General features: G+C 37.6%; 1 protein-coding gene across 8 annotated transcripts in view; it reads right to left on the bottom strand.

Annotated features, from left to right (window-relative positions):
- PRUNE2 (prune homolog 2 with BCH domain) overlaps window positions 1–27,031 on the bottom strand; it is a 242,626-nt gene that overhangs the window by 176,310 nt on the left and 39,285 nt on the right. For all 8 annotated transcript variants that reach the window (XR_011531762.1, XM_070590661.1, XM_070590658.1 and 5 more), the window contains 3 exons: window positions 17,439–17,543; window positions 14,274–14,476; window positions 12,104–12,267 (listed from right to left, as the gene is read on the bottom strand). Coding sequence is in view for 6 of the 8 variants with exons in the window: in XM_070590661.1 (XP_070446762.1) it covers window positions 12,104–12,267; window positions 14,274–14,476; window positions 17,439–17,543 (472 nt within the window). In the remaining 2 variants the exon portion in view is untranslated. The remainder of the gene's footprint in view (window positions 1–12,103; window positions 12,268–14,273; window positions 14,477–17,438; window positions 17,544–27,031) is intronic.

Below are 27,031 nucleotides of genomic sequence, written 5' to 3'. Positions count from 1 at the left end.
CTTTGCCAACCCCTACCACAGGAGATGGGTGAAGCAAAAACAGATTAGTCTTCATGAAGACTGAAATCCTGATTTGAATCAGCTCAAACACAGAATAGGTTAAGTTTATCTGACATTCTTCTGTCTTTGAGGCGCAACAATAAATCCTGTCTAGAGCAAAATGTTTTCATCACACATAGCTTCATCATCTCTGCTCTTTTCATATACGATATTCAGCAATCAATAAAAACTACCAAGCATAAAGGAAATATGACCAAATGACTGGAAACTCCAGAGGAAAAACTCTCCAGAGGAAATAAAACTAATTAGTTAGAAAATTACGGTAGAGAATTAGAATCTATAAATGAAATTATTCAAATGACATTTCAAAACTGTAAATTTAACAACTGAATTCTAAAAACTCAAAAATGTGTTTTACAACAGATTAGACACACTGAGGAAAAGATTAGTGAATCGGAAAAAATGTCAGAAGAAAAGAAAATATCCATACGGAAGCATGGAGGGAAAAAGGGATGAAAAATATAGACATGAGCATGAGATACAGGGGACATGGAGAAAAGGTCTAACATATGTGTAATAGGGGCTCCCTAGGAGAGGAGAGAGAATGGGGTTGAAGCAATATTTGAAAAGGCAGTGGCCAATCATGTTTCAAGATTAATGAAAGATATTACTCTAACATTCAAGATAAACTATGAACCCAAATCAGGACAAACGCAAGGAAAACCCCTCTAGGCACATGACAGTCAAACTGATAAAAATGACAGAGAGAAAACAATTTAAATCAGTCAGAGACAAAAATACATATTACTGTCAAAGGAACTACAATAAAACTGAGCGCTGACCTCATTTAAGTGATGCAAATCAGAAAACAATGGAATTATATCTTCAAAGTGCTGATATAAAATAATTGCCGATCAAGAATTCTATTACTGAGTGAAAACATGAAAAAATGAAGGCAAAATAAAGACATTTCCAGAAAAACAAACTGGAAGTATTTGTCACCAGAAGACCCACACTAAAAGAAATAGTAAGGGCAGAGAAGAATTATTACCAATGGAAACAAAGACATGCAGGAAGGAAAGAACATTGGAGAGCATAAACACGTGGGTGAAAATAAATCAATATTCAGTGTATACAACAATCATAATATCTTATGTAGCTTAAAATCCATGTGTAATTAAAATGCATTTCAATGGTTACAAATTGAAGAAGTGACTATGTAGAGAGAAATTGTTCGAAGGTTCCTAGATTGTCAGGGAAGTGGTTGAAATATCAATTTACATGAGATTTTAATTATATATTGTAACCTCTATTGGATCTACTAAAAGAATTTTTTTAAAGAATTCATAACTAACAAGCTAAAGGGGGGAAAGATAGTAAAAAACCCTATTTAGTACAACAGCACTAAAGAAATGAGAGGAAAACGGGAAAATGTGAAACAAGTAGAAAACAAATAGCAAAATGACAAATTTGAAGCCAAATGTAAGAGTGATTACATTAATGTAAAGAGGCAATTAGTGGTTAGTGGGTATAGAGTTTCAAGGCTGCAAGATAAAAATGTTCTAGAGATCTGTTGTACAACAATGTGAATATACCTAACACTACTGAACTATGCATTTAAAAATAATTAAGATGGTAAATTTAACATCACATTTTTTTATCACAATAAAAAAAAGTAAAGAGACAAGGCATTTCTATAAAAAGAACAAAACCTATCAAATTGAATTTTAAAAACTACAACAGCAATATACTGTTTACAGTAGCACACTGTAAATATAATGATATTAAAAGGTTGAAAGTAAAAGTATAGAAAAAGATGTAACATTGATGTAATATACCAATATCAGACAAAGTAGACTACAAGACAAGAAGAATTAGTTATGCATCACTTAAGAATGGGGATACGTTCTGAGAAATGCATCATTAGGTGATTTCGTCATTGCGCGAACATCACAGAGTGTACTTACACAAGCCCAGATGTTATAGCCTGCTACACACCTAGGCTATATGGCACTTATCTGGGACCACCATCATATATGAGGTCCGTCATTGACCCAAATGTCATTATTCGGCACATGACTATACTTGAGATTAAGACAAATATTTCCTTATTATAAAAGGGGCAAACCTCAGGAAAATACATTAACCCCTAATTTGTATGCACTAATAACATTGCTTCTAAATATATAAAGCAAAAATTGGCAAACTGGACGAAGAGATAAATATACAGTCACAGTGGGAAATTTTAGCAACCCTCAGAATGAGGAGAAAAAAAAATCTGTGAAGATGTAGAATATTTGAGTAACATGAGTAACACACTCGACTAGTTGACATATGTTGAACATTGTTATCAACAACGACAGACTATACTTTCTTTTCTAGTGCAAAAGAAACATTTTCCAAAATTAACATCTATTGAGGCATAAATCATGTCTTAACACATTTCAAAGGGTTTCAGTCACAGAGTTATATTCTCTGGCCACCGAGAAAATAGTCTGAAAGTCAATAATAAAACAAAATTAGAAAATTCCCGAATGTTTGAAAATTAAATAATGCATTTTTAAATAACTCATGGTAGAAGACAAAATCACAACATAAATTAGAATATACTTTAATTGTATGATAATAAAAATACGACATTTAAACTTGTAGGATGCAACTAAAGCCAAGCTCTGAGGAAATTTCATATCCTCAAAAGCATAAGACATTTTTTAAAAACCAGCAAATTCAACTAAAAAATGTAGAAGGAATGATATAATAAAGAATAAGAGCAAAACTCAAAGATATAGGAAACAAACACACTGGAGAAAATTCACAAAACAGAAAGTTGAGTCCTTGAAAGGACTAATACAAATATTTCTGAAAATTGCTCAAGAAAAATAGAGAGAAAAGACTGAGAGAAGGCATAATTTACCAATATTAGGAACAAAACAGTGACATACTACAGATTCTACTGACGTTACAATTTTACTTTAACAGATTTTAAAATTTAGAGGAAGAGGACACTTCTAGAAAAACTCAACTTGCCAAAACTGGCAGGAAAAGAAATTAAAAATCTGGATGGTTTTTATCTATTTAAAAAGGAATACATAGTTTAATATTCATAGCTCCAAACATTTAAGAAAGAAATATATTAATTGTACACTAATTCTTCCAGAGAATGGAAAGAGGGAACACTTCTCAACTTATTTTCTGAATCCAGCATAATCTTGGTACCAATACCCAACAGGGATATTACAAGAAAGAAAAATTAGAGGTGAGCCTCTTTCATAAACCCAAATGCAAAACAAACATTTTTTTAATTAGTCCCAAATCAAATTAGCAACATACCACAGGATATTGTATAGTTATCAAGCAGGAATTTCCTCGGAATTAATGTTTTAAATTAACATTCTAAAATCAATCAATATAATGCTCACCATATTAATAGAACAAGAGAAAAATCATATGATCACATCCATAGATGTCAAGTAGTAAAACTACTTGATAAAATCCAAGATTAAATCATTATATAAAATCTCAGCCAACTAGAAATACAAGACAATTTCTTTATGTGATGAAGGGCATTTATAAAACCCGAATAAAGAAAGCAAACATTGTACTTAATTGTGAAGTATTGAAAGCCTTCCACCTCAAATCCGCAATGAGACAAGGATGCTTGCTCTTACTATTTCTATTCAACACTGCTCTGTGAATCCCAGCCAGCAAAAGAAGTAAAAGGTATAAGGAGAGGAGAGGAAGGAATAAAAACTGTCTTTCCTCATGGATGATATGTTTGTGTAAGTAAAAAACTCAAAGAATCTACAAATGAGCTTATAATAGTAAGTAAATTTAGCAAAGTTGCTGGATATAAGGTTAAAATTACAAAATTTCCTGTTTCCGTAAGCAAGCACAATTAGAAAATCCAAGTGAAAAATTTAAAAGAACTGTAACAGCATCGAATTATAAGATACTTAGGGATAAACTCCACAAAAATATCCCTGGTTTACAGTCAAACCAAGAACCCAATTTCTTTGATTTGGGGATTTTAATTTTAAAACACATGAAATAGAAGGGCAGTGTTCAGAAATTAATATAACAGATGCTGCACTAAACAGACTCCTAAGGAATAATTCAATAAAAACAGGCTTCCGATACTGGCTTATAATTAAGTTTGACAACCATTAGAAAGGAGATGACGAACTGGTATAAGCAAGAAAAAATAACTCAAAAAGATGCTCACCACAGCTTGTGCTGTTTTTACTGCATAAGAAAGGCTGTATCTCAACTTTATCCGGGGGACGCACCCAAAGCAAATTTTTTTGCTTCACATTAGAGACCCATTTAGCTGCATCCTTAATTAAACATCAGTATCAGGATATACAGCAGAGAAAGGCACCTCTTAACAAAATCAAATCTGTTTTTGGCTTAAGTGTTGACTTAACTTCCAGCAAATTCTGAAGAACTAAAAAATACTTAAATCCATACATGTGTGCCCAAAAGTGTCCCAGCTATTCACAGGCCAAGGGGGGATAACAACAAGCAACAAGAAAGCAATTATAATAAAATAGGAACAAACATTTTCTTCCCTTAGAAAAAAATCAACCACAGTATTCTTTGTTCTAAAGAATGGAGAAGTGCAGGACCTCTCGCCAAAAGCAACTGCAGTGCATTAATATTAAACACGATCTAACGAAGTCAGAAGTTGTTTGGGGAAAACATCCACCACAGTAAAGGCATATTCTGCATGATGAATTCTTAGCAGGAAAGAAGAGACTTAAATCTCTTTCCTTGTTTCACACGGGAATGATTTTTTTCATCCTGAAGCAAAATAATTAAAGAATGAATAATAGAGAGAGGAAGGGTGAGGGAAAGGAGGAAGAACGGAAGAGAATTCAACTCAGCTCGCATTTTTGTCTGAAAAGGGATAAAAAAAGAAGCGTATTATTCAAGTGTTTAATAATCTTGTAAATTTAAAATGTCTGAATCCAAGAATAAGGCGTATCTTTGGATGGCAGAAGAAATAATTAACACTCTGAAGTTGAGGAATTGTTCTGGTTTTCTATCTAGCAGAAAAAAATCCTTTCTTTCCCCTACCCCAACTCAGGTCTTCCCTCTTCCTAAGCAAAACAGCAATGTAATTCCCTTTGGACTTCGTAACCATTTCAGGAGATGGATGATTCACTGTTTGGACAAGAGAGGGGGAAAAAAAAAAAGGAAAAAATTTGGCTCTGTTTCTTTCCTATTTGCCCTCCTTAAAAGGATCTTTTTGAAGCTGCTAATCCAGGCTACTAAAATAGCAAACAACTATTCTTTATTAAAGTTCAAATGGAATTACCAATAGAAAGGAGAGAATTTATTTCGTAAAAACCTAGAGCACAGTTTTTCCACGTTCTAAGCTGTGAACCGTTGCTGCTACTTGTTTCACTATTTATATTGTGGCTCTGTCAAGGCTTCTACAAACAAACGTGAAAGGCCTTTCGAGTAAAGTGTGGTCTTGATGGAAACATGCCCGGTAATCAGTGGCTACAATGTCATCGCCGCCAGCGGGTTCCTGGAAATACACACACTCACACACACACACATAAATACACATGTGTGCACACACAAACCCCCAATGCGATGATTTAGCAATTTAATGGTCCTTAAATTTGGCAACAGTCCCCCCATACACGTCTCTGGGGAAATAAAAGAACACAGGTTGAAGAATGTGGCGGATCTCTAATTGTTTGCTTTTGGCACAAACTCAGGACATAAACAAACACCAACTTAAGGGCACCGTGACTGTGTAGTGTGACTTCTAGATGGGTCAGGTTGCAGCTTGTTTGAAAATGACAACAACAAGATCTTAGAAGCAGAGAGCTGGAGGGAGAAGAGCAGGAGGAGGAGAAGCAGATGAAGGGGAAAGGCGGGCAGGAGAAAGAACACGGAGGAAAAGGAAGAACCCCAGCAGGAAACAGAGAGAAGGGAGCGGAAGGAAGAGGCGGAAAGACGCATTTCCAAAACTCAGGGTCATTTTTGATCTCATCTGAACGAGCACATTCTTTTCTTACACAAATAATTAGAAAATAATCTATGTAAGTAAATCTGTGCCTTTCCAGACAGAAGTGATGCTAAGGATTTGTTTCTTGAAGTTTCTAAGTTTGAGGTATGTCCTATTAAAGGACAACAGCAAGACCTAGCTATTTTAAGAAGTATTAATTTAAGAAAATGCAAATTATGCTGACTTTATTGAAACCCCTACAAAGCCCAAACACACACTGGCCGAGAATGAGTCACCTGTTGACATTTACCCATAACTGTCCTGCGGGGCCCAGACGGTCCACGGACAGGGCAGATTCTCAGAGAAACACAGCAGGTTATTTCCACACTGTCAACACAAAACCTACTTCTAACTGGTATACAAATGGTCTTTTAACAACATCCATAATAAACAGGTTCTACCCCAACATTTGAGTACAATATCATCCCACAAAGCCAACATTTTGATATATATCTACAGCAGTAAGTACAAGACTACAAAAGTCCCAGTATGACTGAATTTAAATATTTATTTCTTGTATTTAGAGAAAACCAGCAGCATGTCTAGAAAAATCTGGACCAGAAAATAAGGTTACCGGACTACAAGTGAAGTTAATCAAAACAATCCCCATACACTGATCAATTGAGGAGGGAGAAGTGTCTGACACACTGTGCCCAGTTCTTGTATAAACCGCCATTACATATGTTGGAGGATGTCTACAACATTATTAGGTGTCTTTTCAAGAAGACTTATGCAGGGTTGGCCCCATGGCCGAGTGGTTAAGTTCACATGCTCTGCTTCGGCAGCCTGGGTTTGCCGGTTTGGACCCTGGGCACAGACCTACGTACCACATCAAGCCATGGTGTGGTGGCATCCCCCATAGAAGAACTAGAATGACCTACAACTAAGATATACAACTGTGTCCTGGGGCTTTGGGGAGGGAAAAAAAAGAAGAAGATTGGCAACAGATGTTAGCTCAGGGCCAATCTCTGTCCCACCCCAATAAAAAAGGCTTATGCAAGGAAAAAATATTTGAGATTTAAACACTTTTTTAAATGAGGAACTGGAATATGTGGGGGTTTTTTGTAATAATATAAATATTACAACTGATTGCATTTCTCCAGGAAGCTCATATCCAAAGTTTCAAATTGAATACGTTTTTCACTCCTGCAAATTTTTGTATTCTATCTTGATCTTATTCCTTTCTCTACAGGTTTTTATTTTTCCTGACTCTGAAATTTTTCTCTGTTGCATTATATTTGCAGGCATTTTTGTAAGCCACTTCAAATATCCTATGGAAGAAGGAAGGATATAAATAATAAAATAAATAAATAATAAGTAGATAGATGATAGACAGATAACTGGCCTATTGCAAATAGACGCTACATTTAATATCAATGTAGAGACCTAATCACAACGAGAGTGCATACCGTATTATTTCATTTATATAATATACAAAACAGGCAAAACCAATCTGTACTGTTACAGGGTACATGCAGGGCTGGTAAAACTATAAAGAAATCAAGGAAGTGTGTGCCATAAAAATCAGAGTACTAGTTACCATTAGTTAGTTAGGGACTAGGTAGTGATAGGAAGGGGCACAAGGAGGTCATCTTGTTCTATTTCTTTGCCTAGATAATTGTTAAAAAGACATCTTTTGTGATAATTCACTGAGCTGTATATTTTTGTTTTTATATTCATGTTTTGTATTCTTTTCTGTACAGTATTATACTCCATGAAAGAATTAAAATTCTGTATAATGTATATGATATATATCATATGTATATGATATGTGTTTGATACATATATATAATATATATGATACATATAATGTATATTATATATGTAATGTGTATACATACCTATAATGATACATATATACATTATATATATAATGACAACCAAAAGATGAAAATAAAAACAAATGTTTGCAAAATAAGAAAACAAATTCTACTAGGACTTCTAAAAGTTAAAAAAAAAAAGGTTTACAGGAAACAACAAATGTTGGAGAGGACGTGGAGAGAAGAGAACCCTCGTACACTGCTAGTGCGAGTGCAAACTGGTACAGCCACTATGGAAAGCAGTATGGAGTATGCTCAGAAAATTAAGACTAGATCTACCATACAATCCAGCTATCTCACAGCTGGTTATTTATCCAAAGAACTTGAAAAAGCAAAGGCGTAAAGATACTTGCACCCCTATGTTCATTGCAGCATTATACACAATAGCCAAGACATGGAAGCAACCTAGGTGCCCATCAAGGGACAAATGGATAAAGAAGATGTGGTATTTATACACAATGGAATACTACTCAGCCATAAGAAATGATGAAATCTAGCCATTTGTGACAACATGGATGGTCCTTGAGGGTATTGTGCTGAGTGAAATTAGTCAGAGGGAGAAAGTCAAATACCGTATGATCTCACTCATAAGTAGAAGATAAAAACAACGACAAACAAACACATAGCAATGGAGATTGGACTGGTGGTTACCATAGGGGAGGGGGGAGGGCAAAAGGGGTGCTTAGGCTCACACGTGAGGGGATGGACTATAATTAGTTTTTGGGTGGTGAACATGATGTAATCTACACAGAATTCAAAATATATTACAATGTTTATCTGAAAGCTATATAATGTTATAATCCAATGTTACTGCAATTAAAAAAAAGGTTTATTATTGGAAGGAACAATGTCTAAAGTCTGAACTTTAAGAATGCTGGAGGGATGGGTTGGAATGCAATGGAAATTAAAATATTACAGCACTAACTAGGTCAATTTAGTCATAAAAATATAAAGTATCTAAAGAATCTTGCAAAATTCATTTTATGACAGTGTTTATGGAGGGTCTGCTATGTGGCAGGCCCTGTTCCAGGCACCAGAGACACGACAGTGGAGCAGGGACCTAAGCACATAAGATCTCTTTTCTCATGAAGCCTCTGTTGTGGAGCGAAGGAGCAAGAGCGAGGAGGAGACTAGTGACAGACAGAAAGAAAGATGAGTAAATCGATAGAAACTAGCATTCCAGAAGGAGCTGGCAGCTTATATAAACCCTCGAGTGGAAAGTTAGCATATTTGAAAACCTGAAAGGCCCCTGTCCCTGGAACACACATGGGAAAGGGGGAAATAGCATGAGATGGTGTTGGAGCAGGCAGGGGAAAGACTGTGCTGTGCACTGCAAGGGCGGGGTGCTGGGATTCCGAGTATGATGGCTTTTAAAAGGAGATTGACATAAACTGATTTACATTTTTAAAAGATAATTCTGACTACTTCCTAAACAATAGATTTTATGGAGGAAATAGGGCAACAGTCAGGCAGCTATTGCATTAGTCAAAGAGACAGGGTAGAGGCCTGGATCAGATTGCTAGTAGTGATCATGGGAAAAGGGGATGGATTCAGGTTATGTTCCAGATGTAGAGTCAGCAGGACTTGCCGATGGAGCAATGTGGGAAGAAAGGTAAAGGAAAGAATCAAGTACAGCTCTAGATTGTGGCTTGAGTAAGTGGGTGGTTGGCGGTGCCTTTTACTGATATGGGGAAACTGAGATAAAAGCAGGTTTGGAGGTACGGAGAACCAAAGGGTTCCAGTACAGCCATGCTAAGGCGGTGGTGCTAACTAGACACGCGTGTGCAGCTGTCACGTGGGCACTGGATGTGAACCTGGAATTCTAAAGAGAGGTCACGGTTGAAGCTACAGGGAGTTACAGACTGTGTACTATACTTAAAATCTCAGAACTAAGCGAGGTCACCTAAGGATACTCTAGACAGAAAAAATGTCACAGGACAAAGTTCTAGGGCATCGCAATACTTAGACGTTGAACAGAGAAGAAGGAGCTAAAAAGCAAAACTAAGTAAGAGTAGGCCCAACCTTTTGCACGTTAAGGAGCACATTGAAAACTATAATTTTTTTCAGCAACTGGGCTACAAAGCATTCTTAGGGTCCTTTCCAAGGACTGAGGGGATCAACACCTTGGCCCACTTGAAATCCACTTACAGCACACCAGTGTGCCTCAGCATGATGTATTTTAGGATATGACCACGAGTATAAAAGGGAAAGAACAATCAAATTAAGTACTCAGTTTGCAGTAAATTCAAATGTTTTTGGTACAAAGTTTATAATAATATATCTTCCATAGAGCTCTAATTATGATGTTTTTAAAGACTCTTTCAAGCCTCAGCCATAAATATTTAGTCTCACAACATCTGGAAAGACATTTTTCAAAATTCTTTATGGCAAAGGTGTGCATAGAAATGTTGCCTTCCTTCAAGACCTATGAGAATGCATAAATACATTCTAGGAATGTGTGTCAAATTAATGATCATTTCAAACACTCCAAAATATAAAATAACATCATAGCTGTTTATAGAGAAAACCCTTTAGAAAGAGAACTATTCACGTCGTGAAAATAAAGAATGCCAAATTTATTTATAGGCACGTAAGCAACCTCTCTTTATGTTTGGTGTCGATACATGATTGGAACACTATGGAATCCATGTTTGAGTTTAGTGAATATAGCAAAATTTGACTTGATTCTCTTCTAATATATTTACTAAATATTGGAAGTTTTAAAAGTCGGCTCGTTGCCCTTCTCACTCTGAACACTTGAGTTACTTCTTTAGAATCAAAGTCCCCGGATCATCATCCTTTAGTTCCCTCTTGGCAAAACTGTTCAATGATGTTCCATCTCCCTTCCACATATACACGCACACCTTGGCCAAAGATCTCCAGAGCCCTCTCTCCACTGTAATAAGCCACCCACGTCTTCCACCTCCCAGGCTTCAGTGACTTTGCCTCTCATGATAGTATCTGTATTGTCTATCTTCACAGGTAGAGGCACTTCATTCTCTAGTATTCCAATTTTCAAGGGACCATGAAGTGATGTCCCTATTCTGCTCACTTCCTAATGCCACTTCAAGCCAAAACTTATGGAAAAATCTCCGATGATAGGAAAAGTCAAGGTCCTTTCCCATTGCTCTAGTTTTTGGTGTCTCTGAAGACTAAAATCAAGGTAACTAATAAAAGGGTCTGCACCCCTTTTAATTCCCTAAGTCTAAATGTCATCATCATCGTCATCATCGTCATCATCGCCATCATCGTCATCAAAGACAAAAATCATACCTTTGCAACAATGTATTACAGTTTCATATGATTTTGCTCTTTACAGAAAATCATGATGATAAGCTATTCATTACCAACATTTCTTTCCTACTAAATAACACATGTATTTTTTGAACAATAAACCAAACTTCTTGGTTTGCAAGATATTTAAACAGAATATTCTCTAGTGTTTGCCTGCCCCACACATTTGTACTGTCAAATAACTTCCCTCTTAGCGGAGATCCCCAATTACCTTTATTTTCCCTCTGCTCTGTCACAAAGATTGATGATTGTGCTTAATTAGTTTAGTTGAGGGCACAGTTTCCTGTAGAGCATTTTTACAGATGTCCGTAGACAGAAAAATATTTAAAACAGGTTTACTAGGGCCATTAGTTCTAAAACATTTACAGGAACTATATCACTCATGGAGCTTTTCCCTCCAAATTGTGGTAGAGACAGAGGACGTGAAGGAAATAGTCCTTAAAAGACTTGAGTCAACATACTCTTGGTATTAGAAGATGGGGGTCGAAAGAGGTGACAATTTCACTGTTAAAGCCCTCATACAATATCACCAACGTGAAAGTTGAGGATTTTGCCATCCAAACAGTATTAAATAAACCAGGCATTTATCAGTATCAGGAGATAGTTCGATACAGGAACGTGGCATTCTGGCCCATACTCATGCTGTTGTGGGGCAAGAAGCATCTCTGGAATCAGTTAGATGGCCAGAGGAGCGCTTCCAGCCCCCAACAGAGGTGCAGCAGTTCCATTTAATATTCTCATCTAGTGAAACAGCAAAGATCCTTCATGCCTATTTTTAAATGCACATTTTTAATATTCAATATAATGCTATTCTTTAACAAACTCTTCACTCCCTGCCTCTCCGATGAAGCTTCCTGTGGTCTTTAAAGGGATTGTTAACCCAAGAATGGATCACACTCTTTCTGCGTGAGCAAGTCGAGAGACACTCCATTAAGCCTTCCAGTATTTAATAGGAGTCATCTCTTACCTCTGAGGAGATGAGCCAGCTGCTCGGTGATGAGCTCAGGAGCCTCCTGGAGTATCTCTTTCACCACGAGGGAGGAGGAAGACTCTCGGAACTCAAGCCCGCCATCGCTCTGCTCGATCGGATTAATGACTTTGACAACTGCTGATTCTAAAGTTTTGTCCTCACTGTAAAGCAAATGGAGGAGAAAAAGAGAAAGAGATATGGCATGTTTTCTCACTTTTTTGACTTATTTAATCTCTGCTCCCACACAAATGACTTCTTCTCAATAGCCAAAAATACGAGTAAGCTCACATGTCTCAGAAGAGGAGAACCTTATTCTATGTGTTTTCACGCTTCCTTTCAACTAATTACCTCCCCAAGAGTCTTAGAAGACCTTGGCACTTCTATCTCTTGTTTTGCTGTTGGAAAATAATAATACCTAAATATTGAGCTCCCACTATAGGCCAGACACTACTATAAATACTTCCAGAATATTGTCACATTTTATACTATAAATTGACCCTATGACATGGGTTTTAGTAAAATTCCCACTTTACAAATGGGGAAATAGAGGAATGAAGAGATTAAGAAATTTGTCCAAGGTTACAAAGCTTGTAAGCGACTAGCTTGTATTTAAACTCTGAGAACCTGGTTCCAAAGCTTGTACATCCAGCCACAGCACTGGAGAAAAAATACTCTTGGCTTATTTACTTCCACCACCATTATTTATATGGAAGATAGAGTTGGCTTTATCAAAGGCAAGAAGAAAATATGGATAAAAAAACTTTAGTTCTTTCTATCTGCCAAAAGCAAATGAGTGGCAATGAAGGAAACGAAGATCTCTATTTTTGGAGAGAATTCTGTTTCATAAACAATCTCAAAGCCAAAGTTCCCAACTTCATCTCAAAACCAGCATAAATTTTTCAATCTTAATTGGTGATAAAATTCTTGCTAAGATTTGATTGACACACATTTCATAGTTCACACTTTGGGCTTCTCACATTGTCTTTTTCCATATCTGCTTGCATTTGTTGGTTTGAAAAAGTTAACACATAAATTTAGTCAAGGACGTTATCATCCTGAACACTGATAACTGAAGTCAGTCAAATGACCTACCCATAAGTCTCAGCCAGTTGTCAACAACTGATTGCTAACACTATTCAAAGGAATTTTGTGTGTTTCAAATACCATGGGGATAAAAACAGCCCCACACAGGCAGATTCTTTTCAAAACTCTTTATAACTGAATGAACTATATGACTGCATTACGATGTACTCATACCTTAATATGCTTCCTTAAAAAAGGCTAAATAAAAAATTAGATACTTGTACAAGTTTTTATTTCATGTATAGTAAAGTCAATGTCCACTGGTTAACATCATCTACAATTAGCAGATTGGCAAAGTGTGCGGAAAAAAACTAACATCTCAAACCACTGAGATGGTTAACTGTGACTCTTCACTCGAGAGCTGTCAAAGGGCATCTTTGTGTTGGGTTGTAAGGCCCTTGAAGGCAGAGGATTAGTCTTATTCCTCTTTATGCACCTTTAGATTCTCCAACCAGTTAGCAACTCTTAAGTGCTTCTTGAAGGAGGCAGAGGCCCAAGTTCTAATCCACTCTTCTGCTAACTTCATGTGGACCTTGGGTAGGTCATTTGTAACACTGGGTTTCAGGTGTCTTGTCCATAAAATAAGGAGTTTGAACTCTATGAACTTTCAAAAATCCATCCTGCTCTTCTAGTATAAGATGCTATGAATGATGAGCCAATGATCAAATGACGTTCATAGCCCACCTACATAATTTTCCTTTTCGCTGAGATTTCTTTCTTAAGATCTTTTCTGTTTTATTTAGTGTTTAAGTTCAATTTTCATTACACATTTTCAGCATCACTACAGAGGACTGTGCATTGCCATAGGAAGCTGTTTGGAATGGTTTAAAACTATAATTTCAGTCAATTTTACAAGAACTTTCCACTCAAAGATGTCGTATTTGAAACGCAAAAGTAAAAACAGAGGATTGGCATAGCCTAAATTTTGCCATAAGAGAAGAAAAATTATCCCCTTTCTTCTGAATGTCTTCTGCCTTTAACACATCTCTCTAAACCACAAAAATTCTGAACAAGGTAATACGTTGCCCAGAAGAGCCTTTGTTAAAAGATCAACCTCCCTCCGGAGCCTCACGTGAAGCCTTACCTCGCCAGCACGTTGCTGCCAACAAGCGTTATAGATAACTTCCCTTCATCATTTAGCTGATGCAGATTAATTTCATCTCGGAAGATATGGAACGATTCAGAGATATTCAGCTCTTCTAAAATAAACCTTGTCTCGGTGAAGTAGTTGAATTCGGTTCTTGGTATGTTCAGCACGGGCAGACAGAGCACCCCAGGTGGACTGACCTACCAAGAAAAAAGTTGGCTGCATCACTGACAACAGCAGGAGGAAAGAACACAGCTACATTTTCTCAAGCCCAAGGGTAACTGGTAAAGGCAATGTAAGCCCTTTGGTCTCGTTAAATCATTTGACATTCATAACCAACTTTTCCTGAACCTGATTAGCAGAAGAACTTTATCAAAGGCTGAGTGGCCCCTAATATTTTTAATCTGTTATTCTGCGTGAAACTTCTCATGACTCACTCAAAATATTTTGTTTCATTTCAACCCTTCCATGATTTAAAAATATATTTATACATTCTCCTCTTGAGACAAAGCAAATTCACACGTCTTTATGGAATCGGCATAAAATTAGAATGACTGATGGAGAGCAGGTGAGGACTGTGGTGACACAGACAGGTACATATGTCCCATCTCTAGAAGATGCCTGCCACTCACCTCCGGCCAATTGTTTACATGCAAAACATTCAGGCCCAGGATAGTAGATCTGTCAACTAAGCAAGAAAAGCTAGAATTCTAGATTTGAGGGGGTTACTTGCCATGTTTAACTGTTCCAGTTAATTTTTAAAAATTGAAAGTACTTTGTAGGTTAATGAAAACTCATTTACAAGCCAGATTTAGCCCACAGACTACCAGATGATGATCTCTGTTGATTTCATATGTTATTTTAAAAATCATATATTAACAAACCTCTTATAAAAAAATTGTGGTATTGGGGGAAACAGAAGACGGGTAGGAGTTAGAGAGTTTCAGATTCACAATAATAAACTTACTTTTCTATGAGAATTTTAAAAAATAAAGGTACTTTTAAAAATTACTATGAATGCATAGCAGTAAACCCTAAATATCACCAAGAGACAGCAGGGTTTGGTAACACTGAATTTTTGCAGAAAAGAAATGCCCTTTATTCTGACATCATCTCCAGCTCTGTCACAAGTTAGTGCTTATTACACAGTTTTAACATCTTCGTCATCCATCTCCCCTTTCTAGCATTAAGAAGAAAGGGCTTTTGGTCTTTTTAGTTCGGTTATGTTTTCCAGCACATAAAACAGGCTGGGACATAGTAGACGTTTAGTAGATATTTGTTGAGTGGAATAAATGAATCTCACTCACACATGCTATTGTATACAACACATAGAGCTATTCCAACGAAGTGGTTTTTCTCCCACCTGTCAAGCTAATACTGAATCACAATTGTGTAACAATCATCAGCAACTTATGTATAGCAAGTTATTTTTCCTAATTAGTTGATAGAGTTATATCTAACTCCTGATATTGAAACTTGAGTCCAGAGTATATAGCCTGAGCCTATGCTGGCAGGATCTATTCTGAAGTTGGAGTCAGAAGAACTAGGTTCTAGCCCCAGCTTTTGCTGTGTGATTTTGAGAAAGCCATTTTCCTTTCTGAGCCTCAGTTTTCCCCATGTGTAGAATGGGTCTTCTCTACCAGAGAGGAGTGTTTCAATGGAGTCATACATGGGAAGCTGCAAAGATCTTTAATTATCCCATGTATTAATACTCTGAGAGGGAATAGCCAGGTTCTCAGGAAAAATTAAAACACAGACTCAGACCTCTGGTAGGGGGGTGAAACCCAGTAAACTAAGAGGAAGGTACAGAAATATAATAAATTCCCAGTATCTGACCCTTCAGTAATTCCATATTTGTCTCCGTGCTTAGCAGCGAGCCTTAGGAGAAGGAGAAGAGAAGCCACACACCTCTTTATTTTTATCTATTTGTTTTATTTATCACAACTACTTTTCCTAGTCTTTTTATTGCATGTTATTATATTCGTTCAAGACATTGTAGTTGGCGGTGGTGGTGGTATTATTATTATATAATTTCCTTGAGAGTGCATGTCACCATCAGTCTAAAAACCAGTTTGGTTCAGTCAACTCTTACATTCTGGAGACAAGCAACATTTTAGGAGTCAAAAACTCCAGTAAATAAAATTAGTATTTAATATGCATGTCGTGGTACAGGCACATTTATCTCCTCACACCAATCTCCCTTGTAAAGTTCAACAAATTTTAAGATAAATTCAACATAAAGCCCTATGTAGAGATCAGAATATTTTACCCAGTGTTTTCGTCAGCTGCCGCCTTAAAGCCATTCTTGCCACCCACAGCTTATTCTGGAAGACTGGGTTTTGTGTGAATTTAAATCGCTCTAGATCAGCTATGCATACTCTCAGAGCCAAGGATCCAAACAAAATTGGAATAAAACAAATCAGACTGCAGAAAATTAAAAATTGTGTGAAATTGGAAATAGCACTGAAACACACATAATGTACTTTTCTAGGCTTTAAGGTGACGCATTATCATGGGCTGATGAGTTTTATGGAATGAAAATTTTAAAACAATTTATTGATAGGTCTTTTCCACCTCTACAGGCGTGTTATAGACTTCACAGAGGAGAAAGATTCTCACTCGAGGGAGATTATCACTAACTGAGATGACCTTGCTGCACAAAGCCACGATCAAAAGGCAAAAACAGAACACAGATGTGACATGCAATACCTCTGCTACCGAAAATTCCCGCCAATACACTCTGTCCTTCATATATTGTCCCCGTGGCTATTATGCACATATTTTTCTACTCCCAAGGGCAGGACTATCGAAGAAGGATGATAAAGGAAAATAAGAAATTCTGACCCTTGCTTTTGTTAGTTCTCTGAATTCCCATAAAAGTAATCATCTATTATACAAATTTTTAATTTTGAATTTCAAAACACAAATCTTACTGAAATAATGTTTTATGAAGAAAGTCGGTAAGAAGTAACTAGAACAAAGCCTAACATATAGTAGGCGCTCAATAAATGTTGATTAGTGGATGATAATACTTTATTCTCTGCAACAATAAAACAGAACATGAAAAACTAAATTAATAGGTTCCTTTTTTCCAAAAAATGCTTGTTCTTAAAAGTTACATCATAATTCAAATATACAAAGCATAATCTTCTTTCTCCTCACCTTGTCCAGAAAGTAAGCATACGAGAAGGCAGAAATGAGAGAATCCAGGTCACACGATTTGTGTCCAATAACCACATGGACCCTCTCCAAGCGTTTGCTTCGATTCTGAAACAAATTCAAATAAAACGTCACAATTTAATGTGCAACAGATCAATACAAAGAGAGCATTTTTCAATCTTTTTTTAAAAGTATGCCTTAGCTCTATGCATACACAATTGCAGAAATTCATCATGAAGTTTTACATGAGGATATAAAATTGCACAACACGTTTAACATTCAGAAACACTCATCCAATTTTACTAAATTATCAGCAATCAAAAACTGTTGGTTTGCCTCCTCAGGAGCTTCCCTGGGTGAAATCCGAAGTAGGCCCCCATCCATGGAAGGCGAGGGGAGACCGAAGGAAGAGACAACCGCTCCAGACTGGCAGGGGGCGGTTGTAATAAGCAAAGGAACACACACCCGAGGCTTGTCATGGGTGGCCACAAGACGAGCAGATCTCTGGCACTGCTCGTCAGAACCTTAAGAGTTTATGTAGAGGCCTTAATGGGGTTCAGTCATGTCTACCTTCCAAGTGCTCTCAACAGCACCGTACTCTTTCAAGTCCTTGAAAATGGTTCCTGCTGTGGGAATGGTGGGAAGAATGTAGATCCCAAGGACAGGAGAGGGGTGAGAAGCCTCCGATTTCCTGGGTCCAGCTCAAGAGTCAACTGGTGGCCATGTCCTTGCAACCACATTCTCCAACAAAAATGGGATTTTATTAAGACTACCCGCAACCTAACTTGATATGAACTGCATTTCTGAGTGATAACTTTTTAGTAAAAGATTAGTTTGGTCTAAAGAGCAGTTCCACGGTATTTCTACATCATCTCCTTATATAAGATGTTCTTCATCTGAGAGACAAATACTGACTTTTTTCATATGTCCTGGCATGCGGCACACAATTTGGTGGGAATTTATTTTTTCATGCTACATTTTGGGTGACAAGATATGTTCTCTCTGCACTATATTCCATAACTTAGCAAATGAAAGTTGTAACACTTTTCCTCCCTTCAGAAAAAGGGATATGATTAGTACCATTGCTCTAAAAATACAAATATGTTGCTATTAAAAAGTGTATATAGTCACCTCTCTGGAAGAAAAGACTTACTGTTTTCTTTCCTGGTTAACTCAATAGTTACTCAAAATTCCTTTGCAGAAGGCTGACCTTTTTTTTGAAATGCTGGGTTGGAAATGCCAAAGAACCAATGGCTTCTAGAAAATTCCACAACAAGGCTGTCCAATAACAATAACTGTAACCTAAGTTGACATCCTTATAGTATGTCAGAGAAGAAGACACATATATATACTTCCCCCACTGTTTATCCTTTTGTTATAACTTCTCTTTTTAGGACTGACTAGAAAACCAATTGTAATACTGCTGAACAGGCTATATAAAAAATTATGCTGTTCATGACTATTTCAATAAAAAAGACTTACTTATTCCTTTAACTACAGAACAAAGATAAAACATTATTTAGTAACCTACTAGGTATTTTACAAATGAATGTATAAATTCGTTTGTCTTTGTCTGGAACTGCTGGTATCAGAGTCAGAAACAAATTATTAGACAGCCAGGTTGTGGCCCAAGAACATAATAAAGTCAATCTTGAAGGGGACTAGGTTAAAGAGCCTTAAAGAGTCTATCAATACAGAGATGCATGGCAGGATCAATACTGCAGATGAGTCATCCAATCTGTAATATTGCTAAATTAAAATAAACATATATATTTTACAATATATTGAGATATTGATCTTCAGTAAAACAACATGATTTAAAAGTATGATATAAACCCTCTAAGATAATTACAGCTGTCTCTCCCGATCACCACCAACTCTAGCTGCCATTCCTTCCTCTCCCAGCTTCCTTTCCTTCACCTCATAAACTTAGAGCTGGCTCACGTGGCTGAGTACCCTTTGAGGATAGGTCTTAGACTAGGCCCAGTTCTCACTCTCAGAGCCAGATTGCTTCCCCTGCACAAGACCGTCAGACATTCTAGAGGTATCTGAAGAACTTTAGGTAAATGGAATTATACTCCATTACAACACAAACAAATGCATTAGGAAATCATATTACCGTAGAAGGCTGCTCTTCCGAGAAGCTCAAAGGTCTAAGTAGACATTACCTCATTTTTCCTCCCAGATCTTGTAAGACAGACAGTAAGAAGATTAACAACATGTTTTATAGGTCAGCAGAGTCTGTGATGGGGTCAGCATTGTGCCCAGAACTCATGACCCAGTAGAGTGAGCCCTGTCTCCTCTGCCCTGCACCAACCTCTCCATAAAGCCATAATGACTTCGGAGTCTACAAAATGAGTGAGCGTGGGGATTGAGGGAGAAAAGATGATGTTACACATGCATTCTAAATACAGGAAGCCTCCAGACACTGACAGCATCAGAATTACCCCAAAGCTGACCTATCTGCTTTCTTGTCTAGGTTCGACAATTCCTAGGCACAGCTCTGTGTTCAACACTCAACTCGCATGAAAGAAGACACGGGGGAAATAAGAAGACTTGTGTCAATTTCTTTGCAAGCCCAAACCAATTATTATCTAGAAAAAGAAAGGAGATAAATAGGATTATGAACCCAAAGCATGTCGGACCAATTCTCACAACTCAGGAATCTTCTAAGATTATGATTTATGCATACTTCTCCATTTAAAGAGAAAAAAGTACATATTATCTTGCAGGTCAGGTTGTAGAAAATCCCAGCACAAAACCTTGCGGGTTCTTGGGGGCAGGCCCTGTGGCCCAGTGGTTAAGTTCGCGCGCTCTGCTGCAGGTGGCCCAGTGTTTCGTTGGTTCGAATCCTGGGCGCGGACACGGCACAGCTCATCAAACCACGCTGAGGCAGCGTCCCACATGCCACAACTAGAAGGACCCACAACGAAGAATATACAACTACGTACCAGAGGGCTTTGGGGAGAAAAAGGAAAAAAATAAAATCTTAAAAAAAAAAAAAAAAAAACCTTGAGCATTCTTTCTGGTGCCACATGCCTCTCTTTTCATGCTCTCTCATTTCTCTTCTGATCTCCCTTCTTCCCATACATCAAGTTCCCTCATAGTCATGGCCTCTTCCAGTGCCATTCGCTCATGTCTGCCATCTCCAATCAATGCCCCAGGTCCCAGGCTCTACCCTCCCACCTCCATCAAAACGCACCATCCTGGTGCCCATGCTATCAGGGATCTATCTGCTTCTCCACTAGCCACTCCAGTGGAGAGTCCATGCCAACGAGCACTCCCGGGGTAGATGTGTTACCCACTTTCATTTTAAAGAGACCTTCCAGGGATTATGCCACAGTCCGGAAAGATGACCAGAAATTTCAGGCTGGCTGAGAATGTTGAACGAGACAGAAGAGACATCACAACCAGACAGTATCTTTAGTGACTGCCAATGAGCCTCAAACGTGATAGGCTCAACCTCAGAAAATCTCAGATGTTCCTAAGTGCCTGCTTCCTACCCAAAACCACTAAGATATAATTAGAGGGTAGCAAAAGTTAGATATCATAGCAACCATGCTCAGACAGACTCCTGCCTGCTGGGAGGAATGAAACATGAAATTAGTCGTGGAGACTCACCCAGTAGGTGAGCTCAAGGAATGTACAGGATTTGGCTTTTCAAATTGGGGGTCAAGAATCAGAAAATACAGGCGCCACTCTCAAACTTCCCAGCACAAATGACCCTGGCAGTGTGAACAGAGCAAGGGGGTCAAGTCTTGGCAGAAAAGACTGATTTCAGGGGTCCACGGTGGGTATCAGGGGGTCCTTGGGATGACTGGTCCACTCTGCAGAAATGATCCCGGACACATGCAGGGGCAGCAGGAGAGAAGAGGCTCCTGACCACAGTGATACTCCGCACCTCTCATAGCAGGCCTGAGGATCCCTTCCCATTTCACATCTCCACATATGCTTAGGCTCACAGGTGTTCAATCTTCATATCCATGTCCCTTGATACAGTTCTCATTGGGGTCTGGATTATTTACAAGCAGACAAATTATGCCCAAATAAAAGTGACATACATGCACAATTTTATCACTTCAATTAATTATTGTCATTCAATTAATAATAACCTGTTTGTGCCAGGCACTGTACCAAGCCCTAGGGATACAGCAGTGAACCAAACAGACAAGGATCTCAGCCCTCATGGTACTTGTCTTTTAGTGCAAGGAGATATGAGGAACCAAATAATTAGATAATAATAAGTGGAGGGATAGACTGCACTGGGATGGGGCTCATTGAGAAGGTGACATGTGAGTAAAGATCTGAAGTGAAGAAGTGGAACCTAAGGATATCTCAGGCCAAGAGAATAGCAAGTGCAAAGGCCCTGAGATGAGTGCACACCCAGCATGTTCAACAAATCATTAATGCCTAGTGCATACACTTGTAAAATGTGACTTTGTAAACTCCTAGCCAGGAGTGAATAGATCTGGAAAGTGAATATCCATTCCCTGTATTGACATAAGCACACCAAGCATTAAGAAATCTCAGGAAACAAAAGACTCATTGCTAATACCAAAACCCAGTGCTGTACAAGCCCAACAGAAACAGAATTCTGATAAAGCGTTGAAATAGATACCATCCTGCTTTGTCATCTGCACTTCCAAGCAGATGGACAGAATCTTTCCATAATCAATGCATAAAAAAATATATATTGAACATGCCAGCATTTTAGATCACAATTTAAATATGCTTTCAAAGTGTAATCCTATACACCACTAAAATGAGACTTCTTAACGAAGTTTACCTCTTATCTCTTTTTAAAAGTCAGCAAAATGCCTAAGAATTCAGATTCAACTGGCCATTAAAGGAAACTGCGCTTATCAAGCAAAAGTACTTCCAAACCCCACCCACAGAAAACAGTCGATCGGAAAGAGGCTTCCAGGGCCCTGCTGTAAGTTCAGGCCACCCCATCAGTTTTTCATAACTTTACCCTCTGAGAACAAAGCTGCTCCAGCCTACACCTTCTTATCTAAAGTCCCACAATTAACCTTTCCTCAACAAGTCTTTGCAACACAGTTATACCAGGATTTCTCCATACCCACCCCAACCAACCATCTTTTCTTAAAAATTCTATGAATTTTTAGAAATAATTAATTGAAATGAGTTTTGTGTCAAAAACATTGCAGACAAAACCCACGGAAGTTGGAGAGTCCATTTCCTCACACACTAAGGCAGGGCACATTTCTTAGTCCCCTGTCCTTAACCAACAAATGAAGAAGCGAGAGAAAAGAGCTCTCTTGAATGCATAGGATGTCATTTTCAAAGAAACCCAGGCACAGTTGGCAGGTGAGCTAGTGCTTCCTTGACTACTTGCAACTCCAAGTCAATGAGGGGCCTTACTTCTCGGAGGCTGGCTATGGGGTGGAAGAGAAAAGGGCTCAGTTCCTCCGCAGGAGACACCATGCAACTGTGGCTGCCATTATTCTAAGTAAGAAGACTCAGAAGATGGGCAAGAGGAAACCTCACACACTGTTCATGTCCCTATAGGTGCCTGCCTTCACCCCAGTCACCAGGAAAGCCAGGTGGGAGGGGATGCCTAAGAGGCCACAGTCAAATGAGCAACAAGGACAAAGTTAGCTGTGGAGATGCTGACCGGGTCCTCCAAAGGCAAGGACAGAGGCCCTCTCATCAGCTCTGTCGCATATGGATAAAGTCACATCCATTGTTCATTTGGTAAACAAAGGTGCCTCCAGATATTGGTCCTGGGCTTAAGACGATTTCTAGAACTCTTGACTTTCTCAATTTCTCATTCTCATTCCCTGGAGAAAGGTTGGGACCCAGAGGGAGAGAATGCTGGAGGGAATGCGTCAACCGGAAGTTAAAAAAAGCAAAGAAGGAAATACTTATCTCTCTGTGCAAGGTCCCCCAAACAAAAGGATTTTCCCCACCAATTGAAACTTTTGAAAATAATTCTTTATTTTTTTTCACTTTTCTGGTAGGATAAGAAATACACGCCATTATAAGAAGTCAGACACAACAAAAATTAATAAACAAAGATAATATGGTTAATATATTGTTGATTATTCCACATTTTAAATTTATGCATATATATTAACACATACTTTACAAAAATGAGGTGCTTCTATTCCACTCTTTAGAAACTTCCTTTTTTTCATCTAACAGTATACTATGGAGCTTGTTCCATGATCAAAACTATAGATCTTCTTCATTCTTCTTAGCTTAATGGTGGTAATTGTGTGGACATATCTGTATGTGGGGGTATATGTGTGTATAAAATTTCTGGAATCAGCATAGGTGCCTTTTTTGTTTTCTATTCTCCATAATACTGCTGAATAGGATAATCTGAGGCACTGGCCACCTAGTCCAGTTTCATCCTGATTAATTAGTAACCAGTAATAAGTGACAGGGAGGACAGTATGAATTTCTTCTAAGAGCTGTACCTCAGGTCATGTCTAAAAGCAAAAACATTTACCAGAATCTACAAATTCGGGACATAGACGTTTTATATTTAATTTTCTCATAAATATCCTAATTTCATTGGTGATGTACTAGACGAATATAAACCAACAAATTAGGAAAACACAAAAAGCTTTCAATGATAAGACTCAAATGATTTTGAGGTAACTTAATTGTCTCAGTTACTAATAAAGCTGAAACCTAATCAAATCCAATCAGGCATATATTGCCTATAGCCTCTCCCCTCGCACCCTCCCAACCAACCCCAATATTTTCCCTCAGCCTTCTCTTTGCTAAGCTGGAGACGGCCCTCTTTTAATCTCTCCCATTTGGGGAAAAATAGAGGACAGAAGTCCGTCTGAGCAAATTTAGCTAAAAATAGCTCACATCTTGTGCACTTGTACCTCCTTCTATATTGTCAAATGCAGAAGGCATTGTGGGTAGGCCATGGGGGAGCCAAGAGCTAAACCCAAGTATTGCCTGAGGCCCTTCTTCTTGGGTAGGTCATCTGGGTCCCTGGTTCCCTTGGGGTCAGGCTCTTTTTAACTACTTTCAACCACTCCACTTTTTAGGGAAACATGTCCATACATTTATTACCAACTGGATGGGGTATCTCTTCAATTTCCCATTTAAGTATTGCTTCCTTCTAGCTTAAATAGATGTCCTATCCCAGAAATTTGTCCTCCATGGTTTTAAAAGTCCTTATAATCAATCTCTCAGCCTGTCCCATTTCAGACTCAAGAGCTGTAGTCCTTTTCATCTAGCCTCATATGGACAAGCATCCGAGTCCACGAGCCTTTCCCTTGCCTCCTCTCAGCTTCTGCTGTCTGTGCCCCTTTACTGTGCTTAGACTTTGCTATGGACTGAATTGTGTGACCCCAAAATTCATATGTCAAAGCCCTAAACAACAGAGAGTGAGCATTATCTCTCTCTCTCTCTGCCATGTGAGATCTCAAGGAGAAGAAGGCTGTCAACAAGCCAGGAAGAGGGTCCTCACCAGAACCCAACCATGGTGGCACCCTAATCTTGGACTTCCAGCCTCCCGAACTGTGAGAAATAAATTTGTTGTTTAAACCACCCAGTCTATGGTATTTTGTTAGCCCAAGTGGACTAAGACAGACCTCCAGGCTGGAGTCATTCCAAAATTTGAAACCACCTGGCAGATAAGCGAACTTTAGGGAAAGCTTAGAAGAGCTTCTTTTACTAAATGATTGATGTCGAAGGCAATATAAGAGTTTTAAAGACCAAATGAAAAAGAACACCCCTGCTACACACACAAAGAAACCTATACTTATGTCACCTAAGGTTAATTTATACTGTCAAACTTATAGTTAATTGATACTATCACAGTAGTGTTAATTACTTTATAAAATAATGCATGTATGTTCACTATAAAACATTTGGAAAATGTAGAAACACAAAGAAAAAAACCCTCAAGACCCAAACTAATCACTATGAACATTTAATGTACTCTTTCCAACCTTTCTCTATACTTCTATGAGTGTTCTCTTTTGTAACATTATGATATTACACAAAATATTTTGTAACCTCTTTTTTAACAATATTCTGCGCATTTCTTCTAAAATTATAATATACATGTTATGATGGCCAGGAGTGATACGTATTTGCTTTTATAACGCCAGCTGCCATCATGATGCTCTGCACACAGTAGATGCTCAATAACTAATGAAAAAATAAATGAATGAATGAATAATGATGACATTTAACAGACATAGTATTCTTTAATAAGAATCATTATAATTTATTTAGTAAATCTCCTATTGCAGATTTAAGTTATTTTAATTTTTTGATAGTACGAATAAGACTAAGGGGAATATTTGGAAGATAATATTTTTGTGTCCATCTCTAGTTATTTCTTCAGAATAAACTCCTGAATTTTACATCTCTGGGTCAGAGAATGTAAGTATTTTAATGCTAACCAAAAAGGTTGTAGAAATCTACATTTTCACTACAGAAATACCTGATTTTCAAACCTTCAACTCTATGTTTAAGCAATATCATGTGGATAGTTAAAATAGTATCTTCATGTTAATTTACATTTATCAAAATTATGAGTGCTTTAGGTCATTTTTTCATATGGACAATAAACACTATTGTCTTCATAGGGACATATTATTTTTTGTGAATTTTTCTCTGCATACCTTTTAGGATGTTTATCCTACTCTCATTGATGAATAAACTATTAAAATATTATTAACATATTCAACTCTGGTAACATCAATAAGATATTACTTTGTTTTCCGGCCCTGGGCATCTATGGAACAACTTGTTCAATAAGCTGCATTAAGTATGCAATAAGCATGTATTATTTAATATGACATTATCATTCCAAGCACTAAAGAGCAATGGTACACTCTGTACCATGTTTCCCTCAATTTTACCTACTGTGATTTCCAAAAATCTTGCAATAATAGAGGTCAGACTCCGCCTGGGTCTCCTAGCTCTTGACTGGAATGCATTTACTCCTCTGTCTTGTAATTAGCCTCATGTAAAAATGATAACGCAACTTAAATTTAAATCTAAAGTGTTGAATGTATCATTATTAAGTGTCTTTAAAAGCAGCGAAATTTTGCTAGGAGAATAGCACCAAAAGGAAAGATAGGACTAAGAGAGTAGATCTTAAAAGTTCTCATCAAAAGAAAAAAAATGGTAACTACGTACGGTGATGGATGTTAGCTAGATTTATTGTGGTGATCGTTTCACAATATATACAAATACAGAATCACTATGTTGTATACCTGAAACTAATGTGATGTTATATGAACACTGTATCTCTATAAAAAATACATATGTATATAAAACTTATGATTCAGCTGCTTCAATTCTGTTTATAAAAAGAATGATAAAAGATAAACTATAGAGTGGGAGAGAATATTTGCATAATATTTGCCCCTTGTTGCTGTTAAAGGGGCAATATTCCTAACATATAAACATACAAACACCTTGATTTAGAAAAAGACAACAAATGGAATAATCTTTAAAAGATGTGAACAAGAAATTAACGGAAGAAATGAATAAATGAAAAGAAACTCAACCTCATTAGTAGTCAAGGAAATGCAAATTCGACCAACAATAAAATGTCATCTTTTTGTCTATCAAATTGGCAAAAAATTAAG

Source organism: Equus przewalskii, chromosome 22 (assembly GCF_037783145.1).
Source record: "Equus przewalskii isolate Varuska chromosome 22, EquPr2, whole genome shotgun sequence".
NCBI classification, from domain to species: Eukaryota; Metazoa; Chordata; class Mammalia; order Perissodactyla; family Equidae; genus Equus; species Equus przewalskii.
Note: the sequence above shows the minus strand (reverse complement) of the source record. Positions and strands in the feature narration are given on the sequence as shown.